Genomic DNA, 15295 nt, shown 5'->3' with positions numbered 1-15295 from the left:
ATGAAACAGATTTATGTACTGTATAGAAAACGCACTGACCTCTGCTTCTCATTTCCTAGGTTATAAAGGCAATAGAGGAAGGGTACAGGTTACCAGCACCGATGGAGTGTCCTGTAGCACTGCATCAGCTCATGTTGGAGTGCTGGCAGAGAGAGCGTAACGAGCGGCCCAAATTCAGCCAGATCGTCAACATGCTGGACAAACTGATCCGCAACCCGAACACGCTCAAGAGGATGGGAGGAGAGACGAGCAAGTCACACACACAAAAGTACATAAGGGCTGTTTTTTTTTTTTTTTTTAACTATTTATTGATTGGTTGATTATTTGAAAGAGCTGACAAACAAACCCAGTCATGGGAAGTTAACTATTTCTGTCTAGTATGTTAATATAATTTGGCACCAACCGTTGTCATATTTCCTAGATATCATCATCATTCTGAATAATTCTACCTCAACACAGTATTTAGATTCAAAATATTCTGACAGCTCTTTTTAGGTATAATACAACGTTGATGCTTTTCATTATGTCAGAACCTTTGGAAGATCAGTTTGTGATTGATGTTAAATAAAATTGTACCATAATTTTATATATACTGTATTTGGCATCTTTTCATAGTATTTAGTAACATTTCTGAGTGACATGTTGATAATAAAAATGGCTTTGTTTCATTTCTACTGTCAACTTGCATTTACTTTGTCTTTATGAAATACAACAGCCAGCTAGTTCAACCTTAAGCCTCAAGCATTCTGTGAAATATAAACAAAAACCATGTCAAAGGTGGTCTAGGCTCATATTTAAAATTTGTGCCATCTTATGGTTGCATAAATCTTAAGAAACCCTGCACTTTGCTTCTAAAGTAAACACAATACTGGTCTGTTGATCCTCAGGTCCCACCCATCGGCACTAAACCACACCCCTTCCATTGAGCCATCTCCTTCATTCAGTTCAGCAGACGAGTGGCTGCAAGTTATCGGGCTGGAGAAGTATAGAGAAAACTTTACTAAGGCTGGACACAGCAGCCTGGAAAGTATAATTCATATGAATCAAGAGTAAGTATTTGTACACACATATCAGAAAAATTACAGGATTTTTTTTTTTTTACTTGCGCTAATAGACATTGATTTTTACATTTATATCATACATTCATATACAGTACAACTCTGGATTTGGAGTTGTACTGTTTATGAATATATGTGGCATCTGCTATTTCCACCCTTATTCCTAACATAGAAATACACTATATGGACAAAGGTATTTGGCCAAACTTGTTAATTCAGGTGTTTTAATCAGGCCCCTTATCCCCAGTAAAGGGGCAATCTTAATGCTTTAGCATACCAAGACATCTTGGACAATGCTACTGTATGCTTCCAACTTTGTGGCAACAGTTTGGGGAAGGCCCTTTTCTATTCTGACATACATGACTGTGGCCCAGTGCAGAAAGAAAGCACTATAAAGACATAGTTTGATGAGTTTGGTGTGGAAAAACTTGACTGGCCCGCACACAGAGCCCTGACCTCAACCCCACCTCCCCATCACCTTTGGGATGAACTGGAACGGAGATTGTGAGCCAGGCGTTCTTGTCTAACATCAGTACCTGATCTCATAAATGCTCTACAGAATGATTGGGAATGAATTGCCACAGAAACAATCCAAAGTCTTGTGGACAGCCTTCCAAGAAGAGAGGAAACTGATATAGCTGCAAAAGGGGGACAAACTCCATATCGAAATATACAGTATGTACTTGAATCCAGTGACATTGCAGGTTCGGCCAGATACTTTTGTCCATATAATGGATTTTGATTTAAGTTTACCACAGCATCTGATTAATTATACAAGCTTACTACATAGGGTATAGTCCACTAATTTGAGATTCAGACCCAAGAAGAGCAACCTAAACAAATCTCTGTTGAAAAACTCGTAATTGTTTACATGATATATTATTTTGTGACTTTTCAGTTTTAAATTTAGATCTAGAAAATAGATCTAATTTTTGATACACTTTAAAAATATGTAAAAAAATAATAATGTTATCTATAAATGGCATGCATTTTCTCAGAGCGACATCAAGCACCACAAGGGTAATTTAGCAAATTTTAAGAAGTTTAGGCTTAAGGTAAGATGTTAGACCATAGAATGTGATTTATTGTTCAAACTTTAAAATTGCAACAGTACTAACTCATGTTTGCTTTCCCCAACCATTTTTACAGAGATTTGGCCAAAATCGGAATCTCCTCAAGTGCACATCAGAAGAAAATTCTGAGCAGTCTTCAGGAAATCATGTCCGGAATACAGCAAGTAGAAGAGATAAAGCTTCCTGTCTGATCTGTGACTGCGCAACTAACCCAGCATGAATGGCAAAATGGAACCGAGACGGATATAATATTTTAACTACTCACGCACTTTAATTGTATTCGGACAGTAGAAGACAGTGGAATAGCTGCACTTTTGATGGACTAGCCTTCATCTCATGGTCTTCCTGACTGAGGATTTCTAAGAGGAAACACTAAAAACTGTTGATCCTCTGCAAAATAATACTGATCACTAGATTCAGGATTTCGTATCGGAGTCCACTTTTAAACAGACTGTTTAAGTGACACTTGAATGAGCAGTGAGAATATTTTTTGCTGTTTTTTTTTTTTTTGTTTGTCTTTTTTGATGGAAGGGAAACAACTGTCCCCTTCAGGTCATTTTTTGACCAGCGATCTTCTTGATGACAACTTTTCTTGGTCCTCATAATACAGTTTTTGTTTTTTTTTTCAACTCAGATATGTATTTCAGGAACTGTTCAATTCAAGTTGCCTGTGACTTTTGATCTTTGGTGGGAAAAAAAAAATTACTATCTAAATGGAACAAAGGTCCAAAGTTCAGAAACATTTCAATGAGGACTAGGAGCAGATATGCAGTGTACAGTGAACATGTGAACCCAGGTATGATATGACTTTTGAGGTTACTTGTTCCTCTAAAAGGTCAGTTATCTGTAAAATACAGCATATTTTTCAAACTGTATTTTTTTTTTTCAGTTAAAAATTTGCATTACCTTCCCTATTTTCATCAGCACTATAAACAACATTAAGCTAAAGTGAAAACTCTGACATATACTTTGCATCCCTGTACATATAAATATTAAATGAAACACTTTTGAATGTCCAGAATTACAGCAACTGTACTTTGTAGCTTATTTGCTTTAAATGCTTTTTCTGATTTAACCTAGTTCTGTACTGTATGTTTTTTTCTTAATCTACGACCAAGTCCATGTTTTCATGGACATTTGACAGATTAATGTAGCTTCCCTAAATGATCTAAACAATCAGTTTTCTATTGTACATAAAGCAATACTGTAAAAATATTGGTTGTGAAGTGCCAGTTTAAAATCTGTTAAAATGTATGCTGAGCTGAGAGGTGAATGTATTATAAACATGGTGCATTTTCTAATAAAATGGACAACACCTAACCAGCGTCTCTTTCTTTCTTCAATTCTTTCCATGCAGCATCATGTCTTTAATGAGGATTCCTTCTGCCTGAATATAGAGAGACTGCAACGAGACTTCCTGAGAAACTCATCATTGTGTTACATCAATCAACCATGTATGTCTGTGTAGAATATGACATTGGTTTGCCAAACATATCTTAAAGTCAACCCTTAAAGAGGGGATGCTAAATAAATGTGTGTCATCGGGTTGACCTTCATTACACGTTTGCTACTCTTTGTTAGTGCTCCTCCAGAAGCTAATGACATTATGCATAGCAGGGATCAAAACAAAGAGTAATACAAAGTCCATATTTTAAACTCAAAAACATGTAGAAAAAGAGCAAAAATGTTTGTTACGCTCAGGCCAGGAAGTAGGAAAAAAATATACTGTATAAGGAGAAGAAATAAAAATATAAATTATGTGGTTTCATCAATTTGGAATTACAAAAATACAATATGGAAATTTTATTAAGGCTATATTCTAAGCTTGTATTTTTTCACATTTGGAGACAAGACAAAAAAAAATATCTATTGATGCCTATGATATCTGGAAGTTAGTCAAACCATATTGCAACTGATTGTAATTAGGATATTTTCCTATTGTTAAATATTTATAAGAGATGGGGAAAAATCTACTTAGTTACATATTGCTATGTTTTTGTGTATGCCAATTCATGTATCATCACACTGCTTAAATGTTTTTATTATTATTATTATTAATTTATATGCGGTGGTAAAATAGTGCCATTTCTCTAATCCTACACAGTAAACACATTTATAAGCTTGTTTAGAGTTGTAACAATAACTAATATAAAATCGAGGCATTTACAGTACAAAGTCTTGATACTTATAGAGTCACAATACAATACAATCAAGTTGCCATCTCGGTATCGTGATAATATTGTAATGACTGGTCCCTGGTGATTCCCCTCCTTATTACAGTATTTCAATACTAAACCACAACAGGCTACTACAGGACAATAATCAATAATGAGTTAGTGTGATGCATTACACTCTGAAATGTAATGCTCTGAAACTATTTTATTTTAAGTGCTGTTTTGTGGTGAATTATGCTGACATCCAAACTTCCTGACTCTTTTTAACTAAAACAAAACCTCACAATATTCATGCTTATTTTGTCTTTTGTTGATTACAATATTTTTAATCAGTTTAGCATATTATATAGATCATTCATCATACAAGTCCCTGTGCATGAGCTGCTATTATATAACTGATGAAAAAAATATTGATGTACAGTAAACATGTGATTTGCTTCACAGCTGTAATTTGCAGAATAATCAGAGCTGCTCTTATAGAAAAATACTCAACACTCTAACACCCGATCAGATTCACGCATATCAAGTCTGGGATTTCAGAATATTCATTTTTCATCTGTAAAAAATACATTGATGCTTTTTGAATGCAAGTAACTGAGGTAATAATGACATTACATAAACACATATCCCTGACAGTTACACTGTAATAATCTACTGGATAATACTACAAGAGCTCCAGAAATGTACCGTATACTCCATAATTGAGACAGACAGACAGAGACACAAACACATAAAAATCATTTTAAAAGCCAAGACTGTCCAAATATGTTTGGAAAACAGTCTTTAATCATGTCAGCCATCTCACCAAGCATAAAATCATAAACCTTGGTTTCACAGACCAGGCCCCAGACTCCTAGACATGGACTGTTGTTTTTTACATCTGTGTCGTTCCTTCATCTCTATCCAAGAAGCCAACTCGCATTTTGGGGACATTTCACAGATTAATGTCCATGCCGCCATACTAAACCTGTTACACAGTGCATTTTTTTTATGTGTACATAAATTGTTATATTGTTTCACTATAATATAAACATAGCCATTAATGCCCTTATTAAATTTATTTTAACCATATGCAAATAATAAAATAAAATCATGATCGAAATGTTCTACATGATGTGACATTTGTATTATACTCTTACAATATGTGATTTAATCATCCAGCTTGTCATATTTCTTCCTTATGTGTTTTGATTAATTTAGACACATGTGCTTAACTTATGGGTTTTATTTATGGAATTTTCTATGTAGTTTGTAAAATAAAGATGAAAATAAAGAGTTTTGTCATTCCCTAAGAATTTTAAATCTGTAATGTTACACCTTTAGAGGTTAAAGAGGTCCTATTATGTTTTTTCAAATATAATCTTTCATGCAGTGTGTCATGTAGCTGTATGTGAGCATAAACTATCTGCACTATCTGTGACGCTGACAGTGCGCAATAAATTAGTTTTTGTCTATTAAAAAAAAGAATCTGCTCACATTCGCCTAAACGAGTCGTTAGCAAATCTATTTTTACTCTGTTTATAATTATTCTAAGTCGCGAACAACTTGCCTGCCATATTACAATTAACGTTACCCCACTCTTGTTAATGTGACCGAGCATTCATGCTGGGTTCGCTTAAGCACTTTGTAACATAAAAAAAAAAACAATAAAAACGAGAGCACACGAAATCCTTTTCAACTGTTTATTCTCCACCATTCACCAAAACTTAACTTAACACTTGCAAAGTGGCAAGGCGCATGCGCACTTTGCGTGTGAGGATGCATTTTTCCCTCGGGGCTTGCCGTAGAAGCTACGAAAAAATGCATCCTCTCACCAGCGCTGCTTCTCACCCTCCGTCATCGGCCTCCCGGACTTCATTAACCCCGGTGAGACCGAACCATACTCAGTATACTCGGATAACACACATACAATAAACACGGACATTTTCCACTTACTCGCACACATACACATACCGTTTATTATATGTAGTTTGTAAATATTGTTTATATCTTTGTTTGGTTGTGGTGCACCTTTTTCGTTTACTTTATTTAGTTTTGTATAATACATGTTTGCTTCATCTACTTGATTGTGTTTGTCCTTTTTGCTCACAGACCTTTTAGCGAAACACTGATACAAAGATAAAAGACCACTTGATTTTTGTAGCCACAGTTAATATAAAATTAGCTGGTCGTTACACGGTAAAACCGACCGATCTTTTCTATGTATTGACGGGTCTCCAGAGCCGTCGTTCAGTTATGGTCATGACGTTTCGTTTTCCGACACACGCTGTAGCGTTAGACCAATCATAAATCACAACGCCATCTGTCCAATAACAGCAGTGAGGGCTCACGGAAAGGAGCGGTTTAGACAGACTGAATCTTCGAACTGCCTCACACAAGTCGTTTACGAATCATTTAGAAATGGGGTAAAATGTATTGCATACATGTAAACCTGTTTTAAAAGACTCATTAAGCAATATTAGCAACCTTAAAATGGCATAATAGGACCTCTTTAAATGTGTAAACATTTGCAGTTACTTGATTATGGCTTTAATTACAATTATCATTTACTAAATCCTACTATACAATATTAAACTATACTATACAAAATATTACAGTAAGGAACAGTATAAGGTGTGCAATACAGGCTGTTGTATCAGTATACAGCATGTACAGAACAAATGCTATTTCAAACTCATTATAATGGCAATATCAGTAGTTATGTTTTTTATTATATAATTTATATATTTTTTAATATTATATTATTATATTATATTATTATAATATATTATTATTATATGATATTATATTATTATATTAATTTATATATTTATATTTGTGTATAATTTAATATATCTGGTGTCAGTTTTTTATTAACACAATACAAATAAAGTACAAAACACATTACTTACATTTAACAATAACAACAACAACAGCAATAGCAACAAAAAACATTAAATACAAAAAATCATACAAATCAAAGGATCGATATATTGTATAAACAGTGAAAAAGGTGTAGCAAGAGACACAATACTTTCACTTAAAAATATTGTCATAATAATATAGAAGTCTATTATTTTTTTATTAAGTTGAATTAATTTAAGAGAGTGCTGTGTGCTGTGGTGGTTAGCACTGTCGCCCTTCAGACCCACCAGGGTCCAGGTTCGATTCCCGGGCAGGTTCGATTCCCAGCTCTGTGTGCATGGAGCTTGCATGTTTTCCCCCCGTGCTTGGTGGGTTTCCTCCGGGTTCTCCGGTTTCCTTCCACAGTCCAAAGATATGCAGGTTAGGCATTCCCAATTGGCGTTCCCAAATTGCCTGTAGTGTGTGAATGGGAGTGTGAGTGTGTTTATGTGTGTGTGACCTGCGATAGATTGGCACCCTGTCCATGGTGTACCCTGTCTCGTGCTCATGTGTGTGTGTGTGTGTGCGTGTGTGTGTGTGTGCGTGTGTGTGTGTGCGTGTGTGTGTGTTTGTGTGTTCTGTTCATGCTGGCATCGTTATCGGAATTGGAACACACTGGATAGGCTCCAGGTCCCCGCGACCCTGAATACAGGATAAAGCGGTATAGCAGATGAGTGAGTGGGAGAGTGAGTAGTTTAAGAGAATTACACTTGTTCCCTTTTAATTCTCTTTATGTATAAAGTACTTTGCTTGAAAAAAAATTAATTACAATTTCAAGCGGCTTATTTTTCAATTTCTCATAATAAAAAATTCTATCCTCAATATTAAAGGAGTGAGACACACTGAGGTGGTCCAAGAGGTGGTCCTTTAAGAGAATTAAGAATTTCTTGTTTTCCCACACTCAAAGATCAAATGAATGAAGTCACCACAGAAAAAACATTTATTCTCTACCTCCAAATACCTAGATAAAACTGAATTCACCAGGTAAATCTTGTGGAGACTCTTAAAATGAACATATTTTATTTTGTTAGAGATTCAGTATTTATGAGGCATAAGCCAGGCTTTATGCCAGTTAATATCTTTAATAAAGGATCTCCAATAATACTTCCCTCTTGGACTAATTCTTCTTTGAGTTTAAAAACATCTGGCAAAAGTGTTTATTATTGCATTTTTTTTTATCAGTTATATCAATACCATCTAACATTAATTTAAATTTGTCTGATCTCATATGAACCAAAGGCTAGGTGGCTCTTAATGAGAACAATTAAACCGGAGGTGTCAGTTTTTATACAAAACCAATTTGTTAGAGAATGTGTCAAATTTTCAACATTTTAAAAAATGTTTTTTTTCCATTTGTTAATCTGCATTATGTTCTGAGTCTGTCCTCCGGAGGTGTTTCATGATGCTGCTAAACAAGACAAAACATCCACCTTTAACTGTAATATTACTGCTATTCATGTGGCAGAGAGAACAAATGCGCAGACTTAATTTTAAGTTTCTCTACACATACTGTCTAAAAACTTCATTTCGATGCCTGAAAACATTAGTAGCCTGTGAACAAACTGCATCCAATCATAATTGCTATACAGGGGGCACGGTATAAATAGTGATTTAATAGATAGTTTGTGTATATTGTGAAATTTATGTAATAAAGAATGAAAAGTAAAAAAAATAAAGATTGATGCCTTTTCATAATGTTTTAAAAGTTTTATAAAATTTAATATTACTATTTACAAATCAAGTCTTCACATATTTTTTTTTTCGAATTTGCTAGTTTACTAAATCAATTGTAAAATAAAAAAAATTAAATTAAACATCTTTCCAAATTGTGCAAAATTGTGTAAAACAACTGAACAACATAAAAAACCTGCCACATCATATTTTTTTCATATACATTTTTTCTATATTGTTTAATAATTGTTGTTGTTTTTTTCTAAATCATGTGCAAGATTTAGTAAAATTAGTAAATAAAACAACAGCAAGATAATAATAAAAAAAAAATAATAATAATAGCAACAAAAACAACAAAACAAAATAATAATAATAATGTGGCTCTGGGTCTCTATTATAATTATAAAGAAATTAATAATCAAAATATTAATCAAACACCTCAATTGTTTATTCAATTCTGTAGAGATCAAATTTAACATTTTCAGACCAAAGTCTTACCAACCTTTCAACATTATCAAAAAAATGAAGGATGCAATATTATTTCTTTGTGTAAGTTTTCACTTTATATAAAATAGATCTGTTCCATAATCGTACCAGTAAGGTCAAATCCAGAACACTATTAAATTGAACAAAGGGGTATACTGTACTGTAGGTATAGCTGGCAGTGGGATTAGACTAATCACTGTTGTGCATGTTAGAATTAAATTTTGAATTCATTTTGTCTTGTTTCCTCCAGTATGGCAATGACTTTAACATGACACAATGCAATAGTTTACAGTTCATTTTAACCAACTACATAAACATGAATACTAATGAATTTGAATGTCCAAACCGGCCCAAAATAAACAAAGAAGCTTGAGTTTACTGTACATTCTCAATGTCAATAGTCCAGGTCTCGTATATATAAAACTATGTTAAATGGTAAAGCACTGACATTGACAACTTTTTTCCCCACCTACCTATATTATAACCTTAACTAGTTTTACACATGGCGATAATAATCTGCAAGGCGTAATGATCCAGTGTTAGGAAGCCTGACATAATAATTGCATACCTATTTGCCACTGCAGTGTTTAGACTTCTGTAGAAATTATTTCGGAATTTTAAAGAGACGTTTAATATTTCATGGTATTTGGCCAGTTCTGTGTCAAAGCTATTTAAATTTTTAATGAAATGGTTCAGCTGTATTATAAAAAAGGCACAAAATGTTTCTCTCAGCTAAATTGTAATGAATTAGCCAAAAATGTTTTTCTTAATGTTTTGCATCTGCACAGCAAAAGTATTATTGTAATTGAGTGTATACATTTTGATTCGTCTATGTTATTAGCAGGTATATAACTAATATTATATATAAAGTATGCCCTGCTGATCAAAGACCTGTTGATTGACTGGCTCCAGAAGGAAATAGGCACAAACATTATTAGCCTGTTTTATAATAGTAACATACTGATTAACATCGGGCCAACAGTCGTCCTCTCCTCATTCTCCACTCTCCACATTCAGCTCTATACACTGTGTGTGCGTGTGTGTGTGTGCGCGCGTGTGTGTGTGCATGTGTGTGTGTGTTTGTGTGTTCTGTTCATGCTGGCATCTTTCTCGGAATTGGAACAGATGTGTTGGGTATAAAGAAAAACAGAAAGAAAACTTAAATAAAGCCTGAAAATGTGTCAAAAATTTGAAGAAAAGCCTGGCCAAAGATCTCAAACAAAGAGCAAGACATTCACTGTTTTGAGAGTTCATTATAAGTGCACAGTGCAGGCATACACACTCATTTATCAGCCCCCATTTATAATGTCTATCAATGGAAACTATTATAAATCTACTGCTGAATTCTCAGAATAGAAATAAAACGAAAGAAAGAAAAAAGAAAGAAAGAAAGAAAGAAAGAAAGAAAGAAAGAAAAAAAGAAAGAAAAAAAGAAAAGCTCATTGATCAGCTGTCACCAGAAAGAAGTTAAAATGTAAAATGTAATTTAAAAAAAAAACCATAATAATAGTTACATCCTAAGGCTGGACTTTCTGGGTATAGTTTTGCATGTTTTTCACATATTTTTGTTTTTTACCTAACAACTACTGTAGTAGATGGATTGGCAAGACAACATTACTCTACTTGTCTTTAGGAGTATTCATGTCTCAGGCCCTGTGTTTCTGGCATCTAAACCAAGATATAACTTTAAATAATTTGCAGAAAAAGTTTCGGTAAATAGTCCAAAAAAAAAAAAAAAAAAAATCCCAGTTGACATGTCATGAAGCACAATGCATTCCTGGTTTTATTAAACAAAGAACCATGCAATACTCAAAAACATGAGTCAGGTAAATGGTCAAATGATTAGCAAACAATTAAATTAGACAAGATATGAGGTAATGGATATGAAACAAGGAACAGTCAAACACTAATCAAAGCAGGCAGAGAATAAAGGCTTGGAATCATCACAACAATGCGCAACGATGGAGCTAGTCTTTACAAAGTAACTCTGACAGTCCAGATTACAGTATATGAAGGGGGGACTGTGATTGAGTTCAAACATGAGTTCTACATTAGTAATCAGGTGACTGAGAGTGGAGACAGGACCTTGACTGGAAGTCAGGTGATGAGTTTGAGGACCGAGAATCATGGGAGTTATAATTTGTGACTTCGTACATTTGTGGACAGGGAGGTGTGTATTCTCTGGGCTTATCCCTGTTTTGTAGGGCTGGATGGTCAAAGCCAAGACATACTCTGTGGGAAACAAATGAGGTATTTAAGCTGCACTTGGGCAAGGATGGTCCTAGCAGGTGTTTCTTCAATGTCTGGAAGCAGAGGGGGGTTTATTGGAAGTGGCGTCATTCAGGGAAAGGTGGATCTGCACTGCAAAGATGTGAGCCACTGAGAGTCTGGGTATATTTAGGCCATAAAAATATAACCATATAACCAAAAAATATGATCATTCCTTCAGTGACTTATCGCACAAGGTGAAGAGGAATTGACTTGTCTGTTAGCTTGGGAGGAACTAAAAGATCCCCATTTTTTTTTTTTCCAGGAATGCCTTTTATCTTTGCAATGCAAATGGTGACCTCTAAAAATAGAGGAATGGGCCCAAGGTTATCACAGCGTCATGCCTGGGTCAGAGTTCACAATCAGCCATGATATGGCATTCCTGGAGCAGATTGGGTTAAGGACCTTGCTCAAGTGTCCAAAAATGGCAGCTTGGCAGAGCTGGGGCTTGAACCGCTGGCCTTCTGATCAGTAACCCAGAGCCTTAAGCATTAAAAGACTTGCTTAGGGATATTCAATATGTAATCGGATTGGTTATTTCATAAGTAGTTTTCTTAAACAGTTGGATGAGTGGGATTGCAATGATGCTTAAATTTCAGGTATTGTTTTGGTAAAAAAAAAAAAAAAAAATTACAAATCCAATAGCTTTTTGGTGGTTTTGGGGAATGGTCACTTTGCTGCTCAAACCATAGCTTTGTCCATGACATCCCAAAAGGACATGCTTAGGACTTGTGTAATTTGCATTTTTCAGGTTTGGCAAGTTCCTGTGGGCTGTTTGTCATGTTTCATGTGTTAGGTGTGCTCTGTTGGTAAGTTCAAGTAACATGTCCTCACTAAAAACATGCATGTCCAAGTAAAACATGTCCAGTCCATACACCGAAGCATTCCCAAATATTCAAAGTGAGTTGTATTAAAAGCTGTTATGTATTTATCACACTCTCTGACTTGACCTACAGTAGATCGTAAGCAATGTGAAAGTCAAGCTTGGAGCAGATGGTGGTTGTTTTGAGCTGTTCCAGGAGTGAGTGCACAAGACACAGTAGGTCAATATATCTCACTGTGATTTGGTTCAGGCTAAAGTAATCTGTGAATGAATGAAGACCTCTCCGACTTCAGCGAAAAGACGTACCCTGCTGTGCCCATGTTTTTTAGCAAAGTCTTCTGTCATGAATTGGACAGACAGATGCAAGTTCAGGTTTCAGGTTTTATTAAACCTGGGTGGCATGAAAATAAAAGGGATAGGCAATAATCAGAAATCTGAAGCAGGAAAATGGTCAGACAGTCAGAACAACAGGCACCAACTAAACAAGACTAAATCATCATGTGGAGCATGCAATGATCAAAACGTTAATCAAAACAGGCAGAGAACAAAGACTTGGAATCATCACCAACACAAAGCAATAATGTCAGTCTGGATCGTTGAAAATGAGTTGTCCAATTACAACCAGCTGTGTGTCATAAGCAATCAGACGACTGTAAGCTACACTAGAGGTCACCTGATGAAGTTGCAGTCTACAAATTCAGAAGTCGAAATGATGATTAAAGTTAATCTGTGATCAATTCAGCTGATTGAACATGATGTACCAAGGCACACCTCTGTCTATAGAAAGCTCCTGAGCTGATAGAGCACATCAGAGCTCTATTACGCCATTATGTCCAATAAATTGCCTGCAGACTTTCAAGCGAAAATTGTGACTGTGCAAAGATCTTGGCAAAGGCACTTAAAAGGGAAACAATCGACAATTTGAGAGGTCGCGACAAATCCATTATGTTTATTTATTATGTAATATTTGTAATCATTTAGAAAAATGTAAAGGAAAACAAAAACATATTTAAATTAGATTTTTTTTAAAACATAATAGGGAAGGGGAAACAGGATTGTGTGACAGTGTATGTGTGCATGTGTACACGTGTGGTTATATCACAGGTGTAAATTGTGCATGTGGCCAAAAGCTGAAATAATCATAACAGAAGAAAATGAGATCAGCACATGGAATGAGAGCAACTCACACGGTTCCTCGAATGACAGATGACAAAACCTCTGGTTCATCAAGTTATTTATTGACAATGTGTATGTGTGTGTGTCACTGAATACGGTACAATAAATAAACTGTGAATAAGAAAGAAATGTGTATTATTCATCTACTTCACTCTTCACTCTCTCTCTCTCTCGCTCCCTCTAAATGATGTAGGTGTCATCACCTCATCACTATGCTCTCCGTGGCTCATTTCAGACATTGAAAACCTTGGCCTGAACTTGAAAAACAAATCTTGTTTCCATGCAGAATTTTGTAAGACCCACAGAAGCTCGTCAATCGTTCAAATACTCGACACATCTAATATAGAACTTAATTTAAGAAACGGAATCAGGTTTTATTTGTCTAACAGCATGTTAAGCAATTAAAGGATTTTTTGGTCCATCCACGTGCCTTCCTGCACATCGGCAATGGATACTCCTCACCCTGGTGTTACAGTATATACATCCTTTACTCCTTAATTAAGGAGTCATGATGCCAGCATGATTCATTCCCACACTTTGAGCACCTTAAATCCACCAAGCACATACAAACTGCATGTACACAGACCCGAGGCAGGAATCAAACTCTGACCCTAGAGGTGCAAAGCGACAGTGATAAACACTAAGCCACTGTGCAGCCTTAAAGGGAATTACATTAACACAATGTTATCCCCTTACACCAAATGTAGTAGAAACTTAGGGCACGGAGTACACCCTGGACAGGGTGCTAACCCATTGCGGGACACAACCAGAGTTACCCAAGGAAACCAACCAAGCACGGAGAGAACATGCAAATTCTATGCATGCAGAGGCGAGAATCGAACCTGAACGCTGGAGGTCCAAGGTGACAGTGCTAACCACTAAACCACCTGATTTCAGAATTATTTAAAAACAATAGAACGATAGGCGGCACAGTTGTGTAGTGGTTAGCGCTGTCGCCTTGCACCTCCAGGGTCCGGGTTCGATTCCCGGCCAGGCTCGATTCCCATCTGTGAGTGCATGGAATTTGCATGTTCTCCCTGCGCTTTGTGGGTTTCCCTCGGGTACTCCGGTTTCATCCCACAGGTTAGGTTAACTGGCATTCCCAAATTGACTATAGTGTGTGTGTGCCCTGCGATGGATTGGCACCCTGTCCAGGGTGTACCCTGCCTTGTGCCCTTAGGCTCCAGGTCCCTGCGACCCTGAATACAGGATAAAGTGGTAAAGTTGAGTGAGTGAATGGGAACTATAGTATTATTTGTACCTTCAAATTAATCAATCCCTCCTTTCTGTTTGGCCCCACAACATTTTAATGTCCCGCTACACCTTCAAGTTTTGATCATGCTTATAGATTACACTAACATACATTGAGGTTTAAATCACCTCACAGATCACTGAAGAATTAGACGCAATTTAAGGCACAAAATTACAGACAATTTGTTTTTGTGTTTGTGTGAGAGTGACAGGCTTTTATTAATTGTTAGCCTCATACCTACAATTCAAGCTGAAAGAAGCAAATGTTCAACAGCAAACATGTCTTGTCTAATCATGCTTTTGGGGAAAGAAAATAAGACACAGCTCTATGCCTGGACTGTACACTGTGTCTCTTGAGATAAAAGCATCTGCCGCCTAAACAAATGAAAGTGCATTAAAAATATTCATCCAAACAAATATATTTTATCAATA

At 35.8% G+C, this 15295-nt stretch overlaps 1 protein-coding gene across 2 annotated transcripts in view; it reads left to right on the top strand.

The window, feature by feature from the left end:
* Window positions 1-5437, top strand: part of epha4l (eph receptor A4, like) — a 49203-nt gene extending 43766 nt beyond the window's left edge. Inside the window, exons 15-18 of one of the 2 annotated variants that reach the window (XR_008361330.1) lie at window positions 60-268; window positions 888-1049; window positions 2208-2927; window positions 3489-5437. Coding sequence is in view for 1 of the 2 variants with exons in the window: in XM_053507063.1 (XP_053363038.1) it covers window positions 60-268; window positions 888-1049; window positions 2208-2322 (486 nt within the window). In the remaining variant the exon portion in view is untranslated. Of the gene's footprint in view, window positions 1-59; window positions 269-887; window positions 1050-2207; window positions 3432-3488 lie in introns of those variants that run through there. The other variant, XM_053507063.1, reaches the window with a different exon arrangement.
* The last annotated feature ends 9858 nt before the right edge of the window (window positions 5438-15295 follow it).

The sequence above is a fragment of the Clarias gariepinus genome, chromosome 11, assembly GCF_024256425.1.
Source record: "Clarias gariepinus isolate MV-2021 ecotype Netherlands chromosome 11, CGAR_prim_01v2, whole genome shotgun sequence".
NCBI lineage: Eukaryota > Metazoa > Chordata > Actinopteri > Siluriformes > Clariidae > Clarias > Clarias gariepinus.
This window is presented reverse-complemented; position numbering and strand designations above follow the sequence as displayed.